This window comes from Taudactylus pleione, unplaced genomic scaffold (assembly GCF_031769625.1).
Source record: "Taudactylus pleione unplaced genomic scaffold, aTauple2 ptg000393l, whole genome shotgun sequence".
Taxonomy (NCBI): Eukaryota; Metazoa; Chordata; class Amphibia; order Anura; family Myobatrachidae; genus Taudactylus; species Taudactylus pleione.
In genome coordinates this window covers 1006547-1030000 of record NW_028284794.1, presented here as the reverse complement: position 1 = coordinate 1030000, position 23454 = coordinate 1006547, and the positions used below count along the sequence as shown (strand labels likewise).

At 47.3% G+C, this 23454-nt stretch overlaps 1 protein-coding gene across 1 annotated transcript in view; it reads right to left on the bottom strand.

The window, feature by feature from the left end:
• Positions 1-17346, bottom strand: part of LOC148506833 (sialic acid-binding Ig-like lectin 12) — a 32293-nt gene extending 14947 nt beyond the window's left edge. The window contains exons 1-2 of the mRNA XM_088446082.1: positions 16942-17346; positions 8654-9001 (exon numbers count right to left, since the gene is read on the bottom strand). Coding sequence (XP_088302208.1) covers positions 8654-9001; positions 16942-17290 — 697 coding nt within the window. The 5' untranslated portion in view covers positions 17291-17346. The remainder of the gene's footprint in view (positions 1-8653; positions 9002-16941) is intronic.
• Positions 17347-23454: the final 6108 nt, after the last annotated feature.

The window sequence follows — 23454 nt, the reverse complement described above, 5'->3', positions numbered from 1 at the left end:
TAGGTAGTTGCAGGCTATGGGGTCAACAAGTGGAGCTGTATGCTAAGGGGTGCTGATGTTAAATAAAAATGGAGTCAGTATTACCTGAAATAAAGGAATTATTAAAGTTTTATATTAATATATGTGTTTGTAGCTTTTACAATGATTCGGATGGATATGGGTTAAAATTTCTTTTATTATCAGAAAATAAGTCATAGAACTGGTTTTTACTGTGTGCTATGTGATATGTGGAGTTGGACGCCTGTCAGACTGTGGCGTGATACATTTGAGCCTATTTTCATGTTTGCTTGTAGAGATAACCCCAAACTTTCAAGAAGATTTCATCTAAGATGTCATGATAACCAGAGCATAAAATGTCATGATAACCAGAGCATAAGATGTTAAAGATCACAGATGCATCATATGATATTAATTACTCATTCACTAAGACACCCAACCCTGTTACATGCATTATTGTAAATTGTCACAACCCTTTCCTATTCATCAACCAATCAAATATCTCGATTGTAATATACATGTAAACACCTCTGGGATCTATATGCTAAGGGATTACTACTGGGATCTGTATGATAAGGGATTACTACTGGGATCTGTATGCTAAGGGATTACTACTGGGGTCTGTATGATAAGGGATTACTACTGGGATCTGTATGATAAGGGATTACTACTGGGATCTGTATGATAAGGGATTACTACTGGGATCTGTATGATAAGGGATTACTACTATTTATTTATTTATTTTATTTATTAACAGTTTATTATATAGCGCAGCATATTCCGTTGCGCTTTACAATTGGAAACATTGATAGAACAAAACAGGGTAATAACAGACAGACATAGAGGTAAGAGGGCCCTGCTTGCAAGCTTACAATCTATAGGGAAACAGGCATTGATACACAAGGATAGGTGCTATATATATTGCAATTTGGTCTGGCCAGAATGCAGAGTTTCTTGGTTGGCTGCATGATCCAGTCACACAGGAATGTCGGCAAAATGTCAGGAGTATGTGAAAGAAAGACAATATGTGAGGTTATGTGTGGACTGTGAGAGGGGATGTGATAAGACATGGAAGCTATGAAGGTTATGTGGTCGGTTCTGGAATCTGATAAGCTTGTCTGAAGAGGTGAGTTTTCAGGGAACGCTTGAAGGATTGAAGAGTAGAGGTAAGTCTTATTGTGTGTGGTAAGGCATTCCATAGAGTGGGTGCAGCCCGAAGAAAGTCCTGTAACCGTAAATGGGAGCAAGTAATGCGTGGGGATGAGAGACGCAGTTCTTGTGCTGAGCGGAGAGGTCGGGTTGGGAGATATTTTGAGATGAGTGAAGAGATGTATGTTGGTGTAATTCGGTTAATGGCCTTATGTGTAAGTAACAGTATTTTGTATTGAATACGGTAGAAAACTGGCAACCAATGGAGGGACTGACAGAGCGGGGCAGCAGACGATGAACGTTTGGCAAGGAAGATAAGCCTCGCAGCTGCATTCATAATGGATTGTAATGGCGATAGCCTGTTTTTGGGAAGACCAGTAAGGAGACTATTGCAATAGTCAATGCGGGAAATAATGAGTGCATGGATTAGAGTTTTTGCAGTGTCTTGTGTGAGATATGGTCGAATTTTGTATATGTTTTTTAGATGTATGTAACATGATTTTGAGACAGATTGAATGTGGGGAACAAAGGACAATTCAGAATCAAGGATGACACCAAGGCAGCGAGCTTGTGGGGTGGGGTGGATTGTTGAGTTATCAACAGTGATAACAGTTTGCTAAGGCATTACTACTGGGATCTGTATGCTAAGTAGTCACCATGGGGAACTATTTGCTAAAATGATGAATAATAAATTAAATTATGTTCAGAAAAAGACAGTCACCTAATATTGGTAGGTATAAGTAAATTATACACTTTTAATAAAACAGTTGTAAAAGTTTCCTTTCTCCAATTTTACTTATAATAGACACTATTATCAACAGGGTTATATTAAAACCACAGCTGAGAAAAAGGCAGAAATCTCTGCTTAAAAATAAAAGGCGTATGTGTAATATGTAAGTGAGAGAAATAAAGATATCAGGAAGGATGGACTTCAGCTGTCTATAGATGTTAGCCAGGGTGGTGGTTTTTACAAGAGCATTGTAGGAATCCCAGGGAGATTCACTTCAGAAGGAGGCAATAGTTCTAAGGATCATTGGAGCAATGGGAACAACCGAAGGATAGTGTAATTGTAGCCCAAGGCTGGAGAAGTTTGACAAGGTGGAGATCTGTTGGTCACGTAGCAGCCTTGAGGGCTGGAGACCCTTGGCAGGGATGGTGACCTGGTGGTCATATAGCAACCTTGCAGGCTGGAGACACTTTGCAAGGATGTGGCCTAGTCGCCAAGTTGCAGCCTGAATTGCTTGTGATGTCTCGAGACGCAAAGCAGTGGAGGTAACCTTGATGTTTGACTTAGTCCACTCAGATGCTGCAATGCGGATAAAGCTGCTAGGAAGTGGTGCAGAAACTGTGGTGACTGGTGACGCAGAGCAGCGGAGATAGTTGTGATGTTAAGGCTGAGTCCACTCAGACGCAGCACTGTGGTTAATGCCACCAGGAAGTGGTGCAGCAATTGTGGTGATCGGAGACGCAGAGCAGCGTGATGTTAAGGCTGAGGGCCCAATTCAGACCTGGTAGCAGCGCTGCATTCGCACGCAGCCGTCAGGGGCCGGGTATGCAAATCCCGTGGTAGCACTGCATGGCATAAGGACGCCCTCTATGTCTTAGCGTGCGGCAGCTGTGTAATTGCAAGCTAGTCTAATGCCGCACCCTTTCCCTTCGCAGAACACATAATCTCCAGGAAGTGTATAAGACAATCGGTAGCATTGAGAACCATCGGAGGCATATGCAGTGCTTGTGGTAGACCCTACCCTACCGCAAGCACTGCGAGTGCTTCAGCCAATAAAAGAGCAAGGTGACGTGTACAATGATGCTCCAGTTTAATTATGGACTCTCTTAAAATGCCGTTTTGACGGTTAGATGTGCCTGCAGTCGCAGCACCACTCCCTCGTTTACAAACACATTCCCCTGTTACTACCCACAAACAGCACTTTCTGTCACTCAAAGTAGCATGTTGTCTATGTGTTCTGTGCGATCACTTCCAGATCGGAATGAGAGGCTCGCACACATGCACTGTGATGCATACGCATGCGCAGATCGCAAAAATTGGCAGGTTTTGTGAGAACGCAGCCTAGCGAGCGGGTCTGATTCAGGTCCTGAGTCCACTCAGTTGCTGCACTGTGGTTTATGGTGCTGGGACGAAGTACGGCAACAGTGAGATGATGAGTCCATAATACAACGGAGGTAGTCGCTGTGTAAGACTGGAGACCCTCAAACGCTATAATGCGGACAATGCCGCTGGAATATGATATGGCACTGGGAAGCTGGAGGCACTCTACTGCAGAGATAGCCGCGATGTTATGCTGGAACCTCAGATGCTGCAGTGCGGGCTGGGCTGCCAGGATGTAATTCGGCACAAGACACAACAGACTTAGGACTGGAGATGCTGAAAGATCACAATGAGAGATACCAACTCTATGGAACCAGAAACACATATAAGACGCTATCACCAGCATCTGAGCAACACATCAGCAGGAAAGAATAAGGAGGAAGAACCAATCCAGGTCCAGCAGAGATGACGTACAGCCGAATCAGAGGGCTTCATGAGTTGACAGCGTGGCATCTGGCTCCCAGCAGCAGGCAGCTTGTTACACCTACTGTGGACCACATGATTGAGCAGCCAGTACAAAAAAGTGTGGTGATGGGAGTCAGATCCATGTCCCCATGTTTTGGTGCTAGGAAGCTACCTGCATTGATTGAAGCCAGGAGATTATGTTTCATCATGTGGGCACTTGGTCACATGTTAGCCTATCAGAACTATGTTCAGAACATGTATAATAATCAGGAAATAAGTTTGGCTGATTGACAGGGGTTCTAGCCAATCATGGGTACTGGTATTGCCTTAATTAGCCTTTGGCCAAATGGTAGGATGGACAGTTGCCATGTGTACTTACCAATCAAAAAGTGCAGAGAATGCACGAAACAGGAGCCTGAGATGGATAGGACTGGAGTCCAATAGCTGTGTACAATGTGACAGCACCCGTTTGATGTACAGTAGTTGTGATCACTGAGATATCATATATATTGATGTAGGAATAAATATATGTAAATATTTATATATACAACATATACTATATGGACAACAAAAGTATTTGGTCTCACCTCTTAATTATTGAATTGAGGTTTGAGGTGTTTCAATCAGACTCGTTGCCACGTGTACATAAAATCAAGCACCTATCCATGCGGTCTCCATTTGCAAATATTTGTGATACAAAATGGGTTGTTCTGAAGAGCTCAGTGACTTCAAGTGTGGTACTGTGATAGGATGTGTGGTACTGTGATAGGAAGCGTGGTACTGTGATAGGATGTGTGGTACTGTGATAGGAAGCGTGGTACTGTGATAGGATACCACCTTTGCAATAAGACAGTTCATGAAATGTCATCCCTGATGGATACCCCATGGTCAACTGTAAGTGATATTATCAGAAAGTGGAAGCATTTAGGTCCAACAGCAACTTAGCCATGAAGCAGAAGACCACGTAAAATCACAGAGCAGGGTCAATGACTGCTAAGGCGCATGGTGCATTAAAAGTCACCAAAACGCTGCTGATTCCATAGCTGATGAGTCACAAACTTCCACTGACATTAATGTAAAGCACAAAAACTGTGGGGTGACAGCTCAATGGAATGGGTTTCTACCGCAGAGCAGCTGCATGCAAACCTCAAATCACCAAGTCCAATTCCAAGCATCAGATGGATTGGTGTAAATAACACTGACACTGGACTGTGGAGAAGTGGAAACATGTTCTGTGGAGTGATGAATCATGCTTCTCTGTTTGGAAGTCAGATGGGTGAGTCTGTGTTTGACGGATCCAGAAAGAACGTTACCTGCCTGACTGCATTGTACCAACTGTGAAGTTTGGTGGAGGATGTGTAATGGTATGGGACTGTTTTTTAGGGTTTGGGCTAGGCCCCTTATCTCTGGTAAAGGACAGTCTTAATGCTTTAGCATACCAAGGCATTTAGACAATGTAATGCTTCCAATGTAGTAGCAACAGTTTGGGGAAGATCCTTTTCTATTCTAACTTAACTGTGCCCCAGTGCACAAAGCGAGGACTATAAAGACATGGTTTGATAAATTTTGAGTGGAAGAACTCAAGTCCTAACCTCAAGCCCATGGAACACTTTGGGATGAACTGGAACAGAGATTGTGAGCCAGACCTTCTTGTTCAATATTAGTTCCTGACCTCATAAAAGCTCTACAGAATGAATGGGCACAAATTCCCACAGAAACCCTCCAAAGTCTTGTGGAAAACCTTCCAAGAAGAATGGAAGCTGTTATAGCTGCAAAAGGGGGACCAACTCCATATTAAAGTATATGTATTTGAATACAATGTCATTACAGTCCCTGTTGGTGTTATGGTCAGGCATCCAAATACCTTTGTCCATATAGTGAATATATGCTTGAAATAAAAAAGGATAAATACCACATAAAGGTTTTTGTGTATAATAAAAATATTATAGACAATAACAACCAAAGTTTCATGGAATTCTAAAAAAAATAAATTAAATGTTAAGTAAATGTATCTTAGCCATGTAAGTAGATTTTTGCTGTGGTGCTCATTTTGGTCATCAAATATACATTCCCACTTCTACTGCTCAAAGAACAGAGTTGTTTATGTAGGGACACATGTCGCCCCCATTGCTGTCCCTTTGATTTGGAGATAAAAGCAGAAGGAATGTTTAAGTTAGGCCAAGTATAGAGCAGGAAATACAATTGTGAGTTCATAATCAGGCTGAATTCAAGGGAAGGCAGCATATTTTATGTGACCAGCCAGGAGTCATAACTAGGAACAAGGGAAAAGTTTGTCACTGTGGGTATTTGGAAAATCATTTTAAATCACAAAGTCTGTGTAGGCTTTCGGATAGAGTGAGATGTGTCTGGATATGTGCAATGATATCATTTGCTCCAGCACAATAGTGTGCTTACCAAGCACCATAAGCTGCTCATGTGCTACCACAGAGACACCTGATTGGTTGGCCTCATACTGTAGGCAAAATGCATAAAATAATTTAGAAAATGTATCCAGCACAAAACAGTGATAATGTACATGCAATATATTAATTTTTTAATTCATATTACAGAAAAAAATGACCTCAGAAGGGATGCCGTCATAAAGTGGACATTACATTTCGACAGTTATTATATCGGCATGTGGTGAATGTTGACATTATGCATGGACCAGAAGGTTAGGGTTAGGCAGAGGAAGGGGGGCTGGTGTTAGGCATTATGGGGAGGGTTAGGGATAGGCAGAGGGAGGGGGCTGGTGATAGGCATTAGGGGGAGGATAGGGTATGGCAGAGGGAGGGGGGCTAGTGTTAGGCATTGGGAGAGGATAGGATAAGGCAGAGGGAGGGGAGCTGGTATTAGGCATTAGGGAGAGGATTGGGTAAGGCAGAGGGAGGGGGGCTGGTGTTAGGCATTAGGGGGAGGGTTACAGATAGCCAGAGAGATGGGAGGACTGGTCTTAGGTTTTCGTGGGAGGATAGAGTAAGGCACAGGGAAGGGGGCTGGTGTTAGAAATTAGGGGGTGAATAGGGTATTATAATGGGTGTACTTATAATCGGTGCAAGGTGTGCAGTGCCCATGGGCCCCTGGGTTCCTGGGAGAACATCCTGCTCCCATGTTTTAACACTTACTCCTCCTATATCCCATGTTGGGCTGTAGCGCTGGACAAAACACCAGAAAAATGTCTGGCGTGGCCATTTTTTCTTATGTTGTGCATATGCTCACTCGGGAAATGGCTGCTGCACCATTTTCCCGGTGACCTGCACACACTTAGTAGACTCTGGGCACACTCTAGTACCCAGAGTTTACTGCTGCTGTTGTGATTCAGCCAGCCACCAGGGAGAGAGGAAGGGGCCTGGATGGGGTATACACACAGGCCCCTTACTCTCTTAAGATGCCTCTGGAGGGGGTCTGGTGTTAGGCATTATGGGGAGGGATAGAGAGGCAGTGGGACCCAAAATATATCACTAAAGCTGCTAGACCAGACCACTCGGTCATCCAAGACCACATTTTGTTGATCTTCTAATCATGTTCACATTTCAGAAGTGAAGTGTTGACACGCATGTTGAAATGATTATTGTTGACATGCAAATTATTTCACATGCTGAATGTCGACATTATGACCACATTGACATTCTCATACTGAAAGTAGAAATGTCTGCATGATAAATGTCAACAAAACATAGCCTGTGATGTGCGCACACGAGCAGATACGTGCACTGTGATCACACCTGCTCCTCAATGTGATTGCATGGTGAGATCGCAGTGCATGCCATAGTGTAGCATATGCAGGTGTGGGGAATCGCATTGTGGAATGCGTGCACACATTTGTGGCATGATCAACCATATTGTTACTGGGTTCATCTGTACTTCCTGTACTGGCAGGACCTCTTTGTCAGTATATACCCCTAAGTACACATCAGAACAATATGCAAAAGGCACAATGGTTGTTCCAATTTCCCTTCTTCCCGAAACCATGTAGATCACTGGAAGCTCTGGTTTTGTCTTCAGAGGAAAGATCGGGCCAATAAAGTTGTGGCCGTCAGGCTGAATGCGATGTGCACTACATCATTCCCAACATCTTCCCACCTGACATGCAACACAGCCGATGAGAGGATGCGATGAACAACGCACGTGAGCACGCAATTGTGCATTCACATTAGACGATATGGATTATATGTTGTTCCAATTTACCTCAAAATGACAAATAGTCCATAATACTGTCTGGTGTGCACCCAGCCTTACTGCTGTACCCACCTGATAGAGGCCCTGAGCCTGCACAGATCAGCCGGCAAACACAAATGTGCTCATGATGATTTCAGGCTTCTTGCCAGTCTACAGCAGCGTGTGCCAACATTGGTCATCAGGGTGGTGCTGTGGTGTTTTCACATGGGTGCTGCATCTATTGAACTGTGATTGGCTGACTGTGACTGCCCTGCTGATTAAGATATCTCTGATGTCACCTGCATCGGGTATTTATTAATTCATCCTATACTGCACATGAGTTACAGGACTGATCAGCTAAATATGGGCGGAACGTACTAAGCATCTCATCCGCAAAGCTGTACATTCCACCAATCATCAGGTACATCCCGGTGTTAATTACTGACTGACTGTATACTAAAATCATACAGAAACTAGCATTTCCACATCATTTTCAGGACTGATCAGCTAAAAAATAGGCCCATTACTGTGAAGAGCTTCCATAATGATACAGATCTGAATGTAAAACTCAGAAATGATCATACAGTATTGCTTATTGCCAGTCTCAGTAATTGAAAAAAGGTACAAAGAGAGAAAAATCACAAAACGTATGACTTCATATTTTCTCTATGATCCATTATTAATATTTATATTAACATTTATAAATATTGCACCAGCATATTTTATTAAACTACTCCTTTTATTATTATTATTCTTAGTAACTCTAATATGTATGTATTTATATTACTTACAGAAAGCATGTATTATAATTTATTTACCAGTCTTCAATATCATTACCTGCAACTACTAAATCTGTACCACGTACAGATCCAGGGACAGGACTTCCTAGCCTTGTCCTCACCTCACAGCAGTACCGGTTACTGTCATCTGATGTCACATCTCTTATATGTAATGAGAGATCCTCAGGGAAATTCACTACTGACCATCGTCCAATCTTCTCTCTCTTATTCTCCTCTGTCCATGTTATAATTCTAGTTTTATAATCGTACAGGACATTGTTACCCATCCTCCAGGTAACATCATGTAGAGTATAATCAGCAGGTAAATTATGGACATAACATGGTATAGTTATATCTTCTCCTACTGTAGCAGGTACAACATTCGTCTGTTCTACAAAGAACTGATCTAAATAGAGTGGAGAGAAATTAGTCGCACACACAGAAAGGAACTATGAGCCTGTCCCTCTCCCTGCAGGGTGACACAGTGACACAGACAGAGAGGAGCTATGAGTCTGTCCCTCCCCCTGCAGGGTGATACAGTGACACAGACAGAAGGGAGCTATGACCCTGTTCCTCCCCCTGCAGGGTCACAGTGACACAGACAGAAGAGAGCTATGAGTCTTTCCCTCTCCCTGCAGGGTGACACAGTGATATAAATAGAAGGGAGCTATGCGCCTGTCCCTCCCCCGGCAGGGTGACACAGACAGAAGGGAGCTATGAGCCTGTCCCTCTACCTGCAGGGTGACACAGACAGAAGGGAGCTATGAGACTGTCCCTCCCCCTGCAGGGTGAAACAGTGACACAGACAAAAGGATCTATGAGCCTGTCCCTCCCCCTGCAGGGTGACTCAGTGACTAATACCCCTATTACACCAAACAAATAACCCGGGTTATTGCTAGGTCGATCCGGGTTGAGGCTCTTTGTGAGAGCAATGAGACTTTCCCTCCCCCTGCAGGGTGAAACAGTGACACAGACAAAAGGATCTATGAGCCTGTCCCTCCCCCTGCAGGGTGACTCAGTGACTAATACCCCTATTACACCAAACAAATAACCCGGGTTATTGCTAGGTCGATCCGGGTTGAGGCTCTTTGTGAGAGCAATGAGACTTTCCCTCCCCCTGCAGGGCGACACAGTGACATAGACAGAAGGGAGCTATGTGCCTGTCCCTCTACCTGCAGGGTGACACAGACAGAAGGGAGCTATGAGACTGTCCCTCCCCCTGCAGGGTGAAACAGTGACACAGACAAAAGGATCTATGAGCCTGTCCCTCCCCCTGCAGGGTGACACAGTGACATAGACAGAAGGGAACTATGGGCCTATCCCTCCCCCTACAGGGTGACACAGTGACACAGACAGAAGTGATATATGAGTCTGTACCTCCCCCTACAGGGTGACACAGTGACATAGACAGAAGGGAACTATGAGACTGTCCCTTCCCCTGCTGGGTGACACAGAGACATAGACAGAAGGGAGATATGAGTCTGTCCCTCCCCCTGCAGGGTGACACAGACAGAAGGGAGCTATGAGACTGTCCCTCCTCCTGCAAGGTGACACAGTGACACAGACAGAAGAATCTATGAGCCTGTCCCTCCCCCTGCAGGGTGACATAGTGACATAGACAGAAGGGAGCAATGAGCCTTTCCCTCCCCCTACAGAAAGACACAGTGACATAAAGAGAAGGGAGCAATGAGACTGTCCCTCCCCCTGCAGGGCGACACAGTGACATAGACAGAAGGGAGCTATGAGCCTGTCCCTCCCCCTGCAGGGTGATACATTGACATAGACATAAGGGAGCTATGAGCCTGTCCTCCCCCTGCAGGGTGACACAGTGACATAGACAGAAGGGAGCTAGGAGCCTGTCGCTCCCCCTGCAGGGTGACAAAGTGACATAGACAGAAGGGAGCTATGAGCCTGTCCCTTCCCCTGCAGGGTGATACAGTGACACAGACAGAAGGGAGCTATGAGCCTGTCCCTCTACCTGCAGGGTGACACAGACAGAAGGGAGCTATGAGACTGTCCCTCCCCCTGCAGGGTGAAACAGTGACACAGACAAAAGGATCTATGAGCCTGTCCCTCCCCCTGCAGGGTGACACAGTGACATAGACAAAAGGGAGCTATGAGCCTGTCCCCCCCCCTGCAGGATGACACAGTGACATAGACAGAAGGGAACTATGGGCCTATCCCTCCCCCTACAGGGTGACACAGTGACACAGACAGAAGTGATATATGAGTCTGTACCTCCCCCTACAGGGTGACACAGTGACATAGACAGAAGGGAACTATGAGACTGTCCCTTCCCCTGCTGGGTGACACAGAGACATAGACAGAAGGGAGATATGAGTCTGTCCCTCCCCCTGCAGGGTGACACAGACAGAAGGGAGCTATGAGACTGTCCCTCCTCCTGCAAGGTGACACAGACAGAAGAATCTATGAGCCTGTCCCTCCCCCTGCAGGGTGACATAGTGACATAGACAGAAGGGAGCAATGAGCCTTTCCCTCCCCCTACAGAAAGACACAGTGACATAAAGAGAAGGGAGCAATGATACTGTCCCTCCCCCTGCAGGGCGACACAGTGACATAGACAGAAGGGAGCTATGAGCCTGTCCCTCCCCCTGCAGGGTGATACATTGACATAGACATAAGGGAGCTATGAGCCTGTCCTCCCCCTGCAGGGTGACACAGTGACATAGACAAAAGGGAGCTAGGAGCCAGTCGCTCCCCCTGCAGGGTGACACAGTGACACAGACAGAGAGGAGCTATGAGTCTGTCCCTCCCCCTGCAGGGTGATACAGTGACACAGACAGAAGGGAGCTATGACCCTGTTCCTCCCCCTGCAGGGTCACAGTGACACAGACAGAAGAGAGCTATGAGTCTTTCCCTCTCCCTGCAGGGTGACACAGTGATATAAATAGAAGGGAGCTATGCGCCTGTCCCTCCCCCGGCAGGGTGACACAGACAGAAGGGAGCTATGAGCCTGTCCCTCTACCTGCCGGGTGACACAGACAGAAGGGAGCTATGAGACTGTCTCTCCCCCTACAGGGTGAAACAGTGACACAGACAAAAGGATCTATGAGCCTGTCCCTCCCCCTGCAGGGTGACACAGTGACATAGACAGAAGGGAGCTATGAGCCTGTCCCCCCCCCTGCAGGATGACACAGTGACATAGACAGAAGGGAACTATGGGCCTATCCCTCCCCCTACAGGGTGACACAGTGACACAGACAGAAGTGATATATGAGTCTGTACCTCCCCCTACAGGGTGACACAGTGACATAGACAGAAGGGAACTATGAGACTGTCCCTTCCCCTGCTGGGTGACACAGAGACATAGACAGAAGGGAGATATGAGTCTGTCCCTCCCCCTGCAGGGTGACACAGACAGAAGGGAGCTATGAGACTGTCCCTCCTCCTGCAAGGTGACACAGTGACACAGACAGAAGAATCTATGAGCCTGTCCCTCCCCCTGCAGGGTGACATAGTGACATAGACAGAAGGGAGCAATGAGCCTTTCCCTCCCCCATCAGAAAGACACAGTGACATAAAGAGAAGGGAGCAATGAGACTGTCCCTCCCCCTGCAGGGCGACACAGTGACATAGACAGAAGGGAGCTATGAGCCTGTCCCTCCCCCTGCAGGGTGATACATTGACATAGACATAAGGGAGCTATGAGCCTGTCCTCCCCCTGCAGGGTGACACAGTGACATAGACAGAAGGGAGCTAGGAGCCTGTCGCTCCCCCTGCAGGGTGACAAAGTGACATAGACAGAAGGGAGCTATGAGCCTGTCCCTTCCCCTGCAGGGTGATACAGTGACACAGACAGAAGGGAGCTATGAGCCTGTCCCTTCCCCTGCAGGGTGACTCAGTGACTAATACCCCTATTACACCAAACAAATAACCCGGGTTATTGCTAGGTCGATCCGGGTTGAGGCTCTTTGTGAGAGCAATGAGACTTTCCCTCCCCCTGCAGGGCGACACAGTGACATAGACAGAAGGGAGCTATGTGCCTGTCCCTCTACCTGCAGGGTGACACAGACAGAAGGGAGCTATGAGACTGTCCCTCCCCCTGCAGGGTGAAACAGTGACACAGACAAAAGGATCTATGAGCCTGTCCCTCCCCCTGCAGGGTGACACAGTGACATAGACAGAAGGGAACTATGGGCCTATCCCTCCCCCTACAGGGTGACACAGTGACACAGACAGAAGTGATATATGAGTCTGTACCTCCCCCTACAGGGTGACACAGTGACATAGACAGAAGGGAACTATGAGACTGTCCCTTCCCCTGCTGGGTGACACAGAGACATAGACAGAAGGGAGATATGAGTCTGTCCCTCCCCCTGCAGGGTGACACAGACAGAAGGGAGCTATGAGACTGTCCCTCCTCCTGCAAGGTGACACAGTGACACAGACAGAAGAATCTATGAGCCTGTCCCTCCCCCTGCAGGGTGACATAGTGACATAGACAGAAGGGAGCAATGAGCCTTTCCCTCCCCTACAGAAAGACACAGTGACATAAAGAGAAGGGAGCAATGAGACTGTCCCTCCCCCTGCAGGGCGACACAGTGACATAGACAGAAGGGAGCTATGAGCCTGTCCCTCCCCCTGCAGGGTGATACATTGACATAGACATAAGGGAGCTATGAGCCTGTCCTCCCCCTGCAGGGTGACACAGTGACATAGACAGAAGGGAGCTAGGAGCCTGTCGCTCCCCCTGCAGGGTGACAAAGTGACATAGACAGAAGGGAGCTATGAGCCTGTCCCTTCCCCTGCAGGGTGATACAGTGACACAGACAGAAGGGAGCTATGAGCCTGTCCCTCTACCTGCAGGGTGACACAGACAGAAGGGAGCTATGAGACTGTCCCTCCCCCTGCAGGGTGAAACAGTGACACAGACAAAAGGATCTATGAGCCTGTCCCTCCCCCTGCAGGGTGACACAGTGACATAGACAGAAGGGAGCTATGAGCCTGTCCCCCCCCCTGCAGGATGACACAGTGACATAGACAGAAGGGAACTATGGGCCTATCCCTCCCCCTACAGGGTGACACAGTGACACAGACAGAAGTGATATATGAGTCTGTACCTCCCCCTACAGGGTGACACAGTGACATAGACAGAAGGGAACTATGAGACTGTCCCTTCCCCTGCTGGGTGACACAGAGACATTGTCAGAAGGGAGATATGAGTCTGTCCCTCCCCCTGCAGGGTGACACAGACAGAAGGGAGCTATGAGACTGTCCCTCCTCCTGCAAGGTGACACAGTGACACAGACAGAAGAATCTATGAGCCTGTCCCTCCCCCTGCAGGGTGACATAGTGACATAGACAGAAGGGAGCAATGAGCCTTTCCCTCCCCCTACAGAAAGACACAGTGACATAAAGAGAAGGGAGCAATGAGACTGTCCCTCCCCCTGCAGGGCGACACAGTGACATAGACAGAAGGGAGCTATGAGCCTGTCCCTCCCCCTGCAGGGTGATACATTGACATAGACATAAGGGAGCTATGAGCCTGTCCTCCCCCTGCAGGGTGACACAGTGACATAGACAGAAGGGAGCTAGGAGCCAGTCGCTCCCCCTGCAGGGTGACACAGTGACACAGACAGAGAGGAGCTATGAGTCTGTCCCTCCCCCTGCAGGGTGTTACAGTGACACAGACAGAAGGGAGCTATGACCCTGTTCCTCCCCCTGCAGGGTCACAGTGACACAGACAGAAGAGAGCTATGAGTCTTTCCCTCTCCCTGCAGGGTGACACAGTGATATAAATAGAAGGGAGCTATGCACCTGTCCCTCCCCCGGCAGGGTGACACAGACAGAAGGGAGCTATGAGCCTGTCCCTCTACCTGCAGGGTGACACAGACAGAAGGGAGCTATGAGACTGTCTCTCCCCCTGCAGGGTGAAACAGTGACACAGACAAAAGGATCTATGAGCCTGTCCCTCCCCCTGCAGGGTGACACAGTGACATAGACAGAAGGGAGCTATGAGCCTGTCCCCCCCCCTGCAGGATGACACAGTGACATAGACAGAAGGGAACTATGGGCCTATCCCTCCCCCTACAGGGTGACACAGTGACACAGACAGAAGTGATATATGAGTCTGTACCTCCCCCTACAGGGTGACACAGTGACATAGACAGAAGGGAACTATGAGACTGTCCCTTCCCCTGCTGGGTGACACAGAGACATAGACAGAAGGGAGATATGAGTCTGTCCCTCCCCCTGCAGGGTGACACAGACAGAAGGGAGCTATGAGACTGTCCCTCCTCCTGCAAGGTGACACAGTGACACAGACAGAAGAATCTATGAGCCTGTCCCTCCCCCTGCAGGGTGACATAGTGACATAGACAGAAGGGAGCAATGAGCCTTTCCCTCCCCCTACAGAAAGACATAGTGACATAAAGAGAAGGGAGCAATGAGACTGTCCCTCCCCCTGCAGGGCGACACAGTGACATAGACAGAAGGGAGCTATGAGCCTGTCCCTCCCCCTGCAGGGTGATACATTGACATAGACATAAGGGAGCTATGAGCCTGTCCTCCCCCTGCAGGGTGACACAGTGACATAGACAGAAGGGAGCTAGGAGCCTGTCGCTCCCCCTGCAGGGTGACAAAGTGACATAGACAGAAGGGAGCTATGAGCCTGTCCCTTCCCCTGCAGGGTGATACAGTGACACAGACAGAAGGGAGCTATGAGCCTGTCCCTTCCCCTGCAGGGTGACTCAGTGACTAATACCCCTATTACACCAAACAAATAACCCGGGTTATTGCTAGGTCGATCCGGGTTGAGGCTCTTTGTGAGAGCAATGAGACTTTCCCTCCCCCTGCAGGGCGACAAAGTGACATAGACAGAAGGGAGCTATGTGCCTGTCCCTCCCCCTGCAGGGTGACAAAGTGACATAGACAGAAGGGAGCTATGAGCCTGTCCCTTCCCCTGCAGGGCGATACAGTGACACAGACAGAAGGGAGCAATGAGACTGTCCCTCCCCCTGTAGGGCGACACAGTGACATAGACAGAAGGGAGCTATGAGCCTGTCCCTCCCCCTGCAGGGTGATACAGTGACACAGACAGAAGGGAGCTATGAGCCTGTCCCTCCCCCTGCAGGGTGACACAGTGACACAGACAGAAGGGAGCAATGAGACTGTCCCTCCCCCTGTAGGGCGACACAGTGACATAGACAGAAGGGAGCTATGAGCCTGTCCCTTCCCCTGCAGGGCGATACAGTGACACAGACTGAAGGGAGCTATGAGCCTGTCCCTCCCCCTGCAGGGTGACACAGTGACACAGACAGAAGGGAGCTATGAGTTTGTCCCTCTCCCTGCAGGGTGACACAGTGACACAGACAGAAGGGAGCTATGAGTCTGTCCCTTCCCCTGCAGGGTGACACAGTGACTAATACCCCTATTACACCAAACAAATAACCCGGGTTATTGCTAGGTCGATCCGGGTTGAGGCTCTGTGTGAACAGCTCCCAACAAAAAAAACCGGGTCGATTAACGGGCAATCTTTCTCGGGTTGAGAGCATGGTTGAAAACAGGTTGTTCCCGGGTCATGAGGCAGTGTAAACGGGTGCTATCCTGCTTATTTGACCCGGATAGCTCTGAAAAATGCTGATTGGAGCTTCTGGGGCACCGGCAGATGATGTAATTTGTCAGTGCCCTGCAGAGAGAGACGCACATGAAGCCATCGCTTGCCTGCCTAACCTCCTGCACCACAGCCTGACCAGCAGTCACAAAAGCAGGCAGGTACACAGCCTGCCACAGCCAGAACTGCAGCCTATAGCAATGCTGTAAGCAGTCCCCACCCCTCTCTTTTGTTGCCTTTTGTGACCATCTATGTCAGACCTTAAAACAGAACATTTTTAATGACTTCTATAGAGAAAAGCAGGGATTACCCGGGTTCAGTGTAAACGGGGCAAACCCGGGAATAACCCGGGTCGAGTTGCAGTGTAAATGGGGTCTGAAGCCAAGTTCGACCTGGGATTGACCAGTGTTCAAATTCGAGGGTCGGACCCGGGATTTTGGTGTAAAAGGGGTAATAGACAGAAGGCAGCTATGAGATTGTCCCTGCCCCTGCAGAGTGACACAGTGACACAGACAGAAGGGAGCTATGAGACTGTCCCTCCCCCTCCAGGGTGACACAGTGACACAGACAGAAGAGAGCTATGAGCCTGTCCCTCCCCCTGCAGGGTGACACAGTGACATGGACAGAAGGGAGCTATGAGCCTGTCCCTCCCACTGCAGGGTGACACAGACAGAAGGGAGCTATGAGCCTGTCCCTCCCCCTGAAGGGTGACACAGACAGAAGGGAGATATGAGCCTGCCCTTCCCCCTGCAGGGTGGCACAGAGGGTTTTACCTTTGAAATATATTAATGTTCCATGAACGTTTTGCCAATCTAGTGCTATAAATCTACTTCTATAATATTCTAACATGACCCGACAGCAGAACAAGGGACCATCTGTCCTCCTCAGGTCCTGGATTCTGATAGTCGCTGTCCTCTTTTCTTCAGGGTTTCCCACCAATGAGATCCGTCCTGTGTAGTTATCATGTGTCCTGTTTTCTGTGGGTCTGTAAATGATGTTGTTTTCCCAGCAGTGATTGGCTTCCCCTCCTTTCCAGTACACACTGACCTCTGTGGAGTTGTCCCAGTCCTGGGGATAACTGAAGGTACATGGAAGCGTCACTGATCCCCCTTCCTCCACCATTATTACACCTGGTTGTTCTGTACAAACTGCTTCATCCAAGTCACAATAGGCTCCTCCTAGAGGGAGAAATACATTTTTTTTTACTAAAAATGGATATAAATATCTTACATCACAACTTTTATTTTCATTGTCACTACTTAGTATTACTACATTAGGGGCCTGATTCTTCATCAGATGCGTCTTTTGTCAGTCGTCGATTTGTGACTTTATGCTTATTCTGGTACTAAACCCTCCCCTGGTGTACAGTCATGTGTGTGAAGGAGTAAGGACTGAGATGCCCATATTTAGCACCTGCAGACACTGTAATCATGTTTAGTGATTCCTTATATAAGTGCCATAAGTCTCACCATGGAAACTCGCTCCAGTGCTATGCTAGGTGCAGCCTATGGCCTTCAATGCACACCTGCCGACTTTTTTATTTTCCTCTCTGGGATGGAGCAATAGAGGGTGGGGCCAGACAACTTATATAATTAATGACTCATTTGTCATATAATCACATTATTAGGCTCCGCCTCCTTCTCACGGCCCACCAATCCCCAGGGAAATTCTCCTGATTCTACCCACTTCACTAGGAAGTGGGCAGGATTCGGGTGAAGTGCCTTCTCCACTGGTGATGCGGGGGGTTACCTGAAAAATTGGGACCTTTCTGCAGCTCCTGGGAGATTAAGGGTCAGTTCACATCTGCCGTACTCCCAGAACACACCTGTAAGAGACGACATCTGCGTGCATCTGATTAGCCACCAACCTGTGACCACCCAATTAATTTTCATCTCTGGCTCAAAATGGGAGACGGGTTACCCATTCACGCTGCATCATGAGTAGGGTGGTGCACGTGTTCAACTATTGTTGTGACCTTGGTTGTAATGACGAGTTGCTCAACCCAGCTTATTTCAACCTACACCTTTCACACTACACAGTAACCCATGTTGCTGCAAGTGTAAAGAGGGTATAATACCGGCAATTCCAACTTCAGGGCAATTAATTGTTCCAAAGAAAGTGCTGAATTAGTGCCAAAAGTTCATCCAAATAATAGCAACTCCAAAGTCACAAAGATTATGCAAACATGCTTACTATATAGCACACTGTGGTTCCTTTGTTTAATTACGAAAGTGCCAGAAATTCCACAAAGTGTGGGATGCAGGTAATTGTCAGGTGAGCATACAGCTCTGTGCTCCACTCAACCTCCCCCATATATAGACTCACTGCTAGTAGACTTTAAATGCTAATAATCAGCCATTTGCTGGCAGTTGCACCACTGGCTTATACAAGGTAAATGATCCACTCTCCCAAGAGTTGCAGCAGGCTTGTAAGTTAGGGTGGGTGGAAAAAAACAAAATTGCGAGTTTGAATTTCCAATAGTGCAGAAAAGTTGCGTGTCCATAACATTAACTCGTGTGCAAAATTTCAGTTCGGTCGGATCATTTTTACTATCCCCAGCGGGTGCTTGAAGTTTTGAATCTTTGACACAAATTAAGCTATTTGATGAAGTTACGGTTTTGGGGTACATATTATGGCAATTAAGTTGTTTTTAGGGGTAGACATTTATGAAATGTCATATATGCCACTGGTACTATTTTCAGGTATTCAGACTTATAACATAATTTTTTTAGGAGGTAGGGGCACCAGTCTGCCACCCCCCCTTCCAGTGGCTACTTCTCAGACTTACAGGTGCTGCATGCAATAGAGCGTGTAGCACATCTAGCAGCAGTCGGGAGTCTGATTTTAGTGAGGCCAGTGTTGGGCTGAGCCGGTAGCTCTCCAAGTGGTGGGTCCAGACCAGGAGTCATGGGGCTCCATAGCCCTATACCAGCACATGGCATGGCAGCACATCAGTAGAATCAGCTGAGAGGCGGCCAGTGACAGATACTGTAGATAGCCATGGCTTTAGAGCACAGTCAGTAGAAGGACCACCCATATGGGGCAGCTGATTAACATTCATCTGATCAGCAGACTGCGGTGGTTGGCAGTGGCTGACAGTTACAGTGTAGCAGAGGTTCCCCTAGCAGGGCCGTAGAGAGGGCTGCCGGGCCCCGGTAAAGAGGGGGTGTGGCCTAATCATGGGAGGCATGGCAACACCCCCTTGAAGAAGAATAAAAAAAAAAAATTTGCAGCACCGTGAAGGGGCGCCTCGCATCGGGGAGGGGGCGCTGTGAGCCCCTCAGCCAACAAAACCAGAGGGTAGTGCGATCAGTGTGATCGCCCCCCACCCTCAGACAGAGGAGATTGCTGTAACTGCTGCTTAGCAGCCGCTAGCGATCTCCCACGTGCTGGGCTGCTGCGAGGGAGGAAGGCGGGAGGAAGGGAGGGGGGGTGGCACCGGACCCAGGCCCCCTCCGGGCCCCTCTGGAAGCCCAAGCCTAGGTAAAGTGTACCCGCTCCCCCCCCTCGGCACCCCTGCCCCAAAGCAGGGGGCTGTAGTTAATAGAGATCATCACTTGGTGAGAGGCTGGTAGAGGCAGCAATGCCCACCAGTATTGATGAGTAAGCCAGCCACTTACACTGCATGCAGAATTAGATCACAGCGGAAATAATAAAGAAGTTTGATGGCAAACTTATCATATTGAAGGGATAAGAGTTAAAGATATACTGAGTGATTTAAAAACTGAAACCAACACAACATGCTTATGTTTAGCGACTAAGGAGGAATTTGGAGGAGTTAAGAAGGATTTTATAGCTGGAAACAAACACCCCCAGTATTATTACTGTTTATCAGATCATACAACATTTAAGGGTTGTTGCATTAAAACTTATTTATAGAGACTGGAACTCCTCCACTTTCTCTCAGAAGGCTTTATATAAATATATGACTGTATATTATATATCCAATAGCTCTCTCTTAGCTAAGAAATCACATTGTTCCTAGTGGTTACACATAACAGATACTTTAGCTTCTATAGGCACCAGATATATTGGCGGATCAATTGATTGGCCAATATATCTGTCAGTGTGTACCCAGCATAAGGTAAAGTAGATCATTTTGGCTAAAGTAAAATAAATGCAGCTGCAGTCAACATATTTGAGATGAGCGGGTTCGGAGATATCCGAACCCACCTGAATTTTTCAGATCCAAATCGGATCCAAGCCAGCACGGGTTTTCCCCCCTGACTCGGAGCTCAAAGCTAGACAAAACGCCATCATCCCGCTGTCAGATTTTCATGGGATCTGGATTGTATAAAAGGTTCCGCGCTCGTCCCATTTTCATTCTGGCTATGGAGAGTGAAGAGGCAGCTAGGCAGGGGCTGTGGTCTTGTTGACCACAGCAGCTCTGCTGTGCTGTTGCTGACTTGCTATGCATAGGGGCTGGCTGCTGTTGTCACTTGTCATATGGGCTGGCTGTTGTCCATAGGGGCTGGCTGGCTGTTGTCCAGGGCTGTGATGTGCTGTTGTCCATAAGGGTTGTGTTGTAGTCCACTCTATAGGAGCTGTGCTGCAGACAGAAGAGGGGGAGCTTCAGTGGCTCCTGTGTCACTGCAGTCCATATAGGGTGCTGCTGTGTTGTCCAGGGGGTGCTATCCATCAGGGGTGCTCTCCTCCCCAGTGTAAAAAAAAACAACCTGTGTCATTTATTTAGGGGATGCTGCCTTGTTCAGGGGTGCTCTCTTCCTAATTTAATTAAATTAATAAAAGTATATTTGTTTCTGTGAGTGTGCGTGCATTAGCCACACTTATCAATGACGTAGGTGTGCAGGGGTGCTGCTTGTGTTATTTATCAAGGGGCTGCTACCTTGTTCAGGGGTGCTCTCCCCCCAGTTTAAAAAAAAACAAAAACAGAGATTAATAAAAGTATTTTTTTTCTATGTGTGTGTGCATGCGTTAATCACACTTATCAACAACATAGCTGTGCAGGGGTGCTGCCTGTGTCATTTATCAAGGGGGTGCTGCCTCATTCAGGGGAGCTCTCCCCCTAGTGTAAAAAAAAGAAATTAATCAAGGTAAAGTATTTTTTTTCTGTGTGTGTGTGTGCCCATTAGCTGCACTTATCAACAATGTATCTGCGTATGGGTGCTGCCTGTGTCATTTATCAAGGGGCTGCTGCCTCGTTCAGGGGTTCTCTCACTCCCAGGGTAAAAAAAAAAAATTAATCAAAGTATTTTTTCTCTGCGTGTGTGCGTGCGTTAGCTGCACTTATCAACAATGTAGCTGTGCAAGGGTTCTGCCTTTGTCCTTTATCAAGGGGCTGCTGCCTCGTTGAAGAGTGCTCTTCCCCTGTTTTAAAAATATTTTTCTTTTTCGTGTGGTTGTCTGCATTAGCTGCAACTTAGCTGCACTATAATTGCTTGGTGACACTGCTATAAGACCGCAGTGAGCATGGAGTACAGTCACATGACAGGAGACCAGGATCCACATACCAGTCTTGTAGCTGCCGGCAGCAGTCATGATGATGATGTAAGGCCATCAATGTCATCTATGAAGGCCGATGCCCCAGTGCTTAAGTCAGGCCATGCAAAAAAAAAGCAACTTTTACCCTGTTAAAGAAAAAAAAATCTAAAGCTAATTTAGCTTTAGAGAAACAAAAAATTGGCAATATGCCATTTACTACATGAAGTGGCAAGGAAAAGATAAGGCCTTGGCCTTTATTTATGATTGGTGGTTCTAGTGATATAGGCCCTTCTGCTTGTAGGAGAGGTACAAAAAAAATGTCAATAGTTAAGATGAGTTAGACACAGGAACCAACTGTGTGCTCCGAAAAATCACAAATCCCTGAGGAGAGTCCAAGTGTGTCCACGGTTGCCATGTGTGAGCCTGACCTTTCTAATACTGTACTTTAACTTGAAGAGGGTCCTCCTTCCATAATTTGTGTGCCCTCTGCAAATGTGGGGATGAGCAGCACAAGTCCCATGCTGACATAGAAATCAAGGATGCTTCTGTGGAATTGCACCAGGAGGATGAGGAGGATATTTACATAGTTGGTGATAACAACAAGGATGATGAGAATGTTGATGCAGAGGATGCTTGTGTAAAACCTGTAAATCAGGCAACAGTCGTTGCCCATGGTGGGAAAAATCCCGTTGTTGCCATGCCAGGGAAAAGGACCAAAAAATCCACTTCCATTGTGTGGAATTATTTCAACCCAAATCAAGACAACCTTTGCCAAGCCATTTGTAACCATTGCCATGTAACAGTGAGTAGAGGTCAGGACCTTAACCATCTAGGAACCTCCTCCCTGTTTCGTCACTTGCAGTGCATTCATTAAATTGGAAAAGGTATTTTAAATTCTGAAACTTTAGGGAAAAAAAATGCATAACAAATAGTCCAGTGTCACCTAGCTGCTCCCTTCTATCTGGATCCAAGCACCTGCAATCTCCACCACCAATACCTGCATCATCTTCAACATCCTCATTCGTGATCGGAAGTAGTCCTGCATCCAATTTCATAGGGACTGACTCCTCTCCTATCCGTTGTTCCTCAGAAGGATCCTTGAGTGCTACACCTGCTGTTGCTGTCAGTAGATCTTCATCCCAGAAAGGGACCAGGAAGACTACTTTTAGTAGTTCAACCAAACAGTTGACTGTCAAACAATCCTTTGCATTTGCGAGCAAGTATGACAGCAAACACCCACAGCGGATTACTGATGCCATAACAGCTATGCTGGTATTAGATGTGCGTCCAGTATCTGCCATTAATGCAGTGGGTTTTAGACAGTTAATGGAGGTCCTGTGTCCTCACTACCATGTCCCTTCTAGATTCCACTTCTCTAGAACAGCAATTCCCAATCTGTATAAGGACATTAAAAAAACCTTATTAATGTCCTCTGAAATGTCATTGTGCCCACTGTCCACTTAACCACAGATATGTGAATAAGTGGGACAGGGCAAACTAAAGATTACATGACTGTGACAGCCCACTGGGTAGGTGTATTGCCTCCAACAGAGCAAACAGCAGCAGCATCTAACAAATGCCAGCTCATTCAGAGGCAGGCTACTCAGTGTATCACCGGTTTCACTAAGAGGCATACCGCTGAGAACCTATTAGAAAATCTCAGGGAGATCATTGCAAAATGGCTTACCCCACTTGGACTCTCCTTGGGATGTGTGATTCTAAAAATGCCAGCAATATTGTGCGAACATTACATGTGGGCGAATTCAATCACATTCCATGTTTTGCTCACACAATTAATTTGGTGGTGCAACATTTTTAAAAAATATGACAGGGGCATGCAGGAG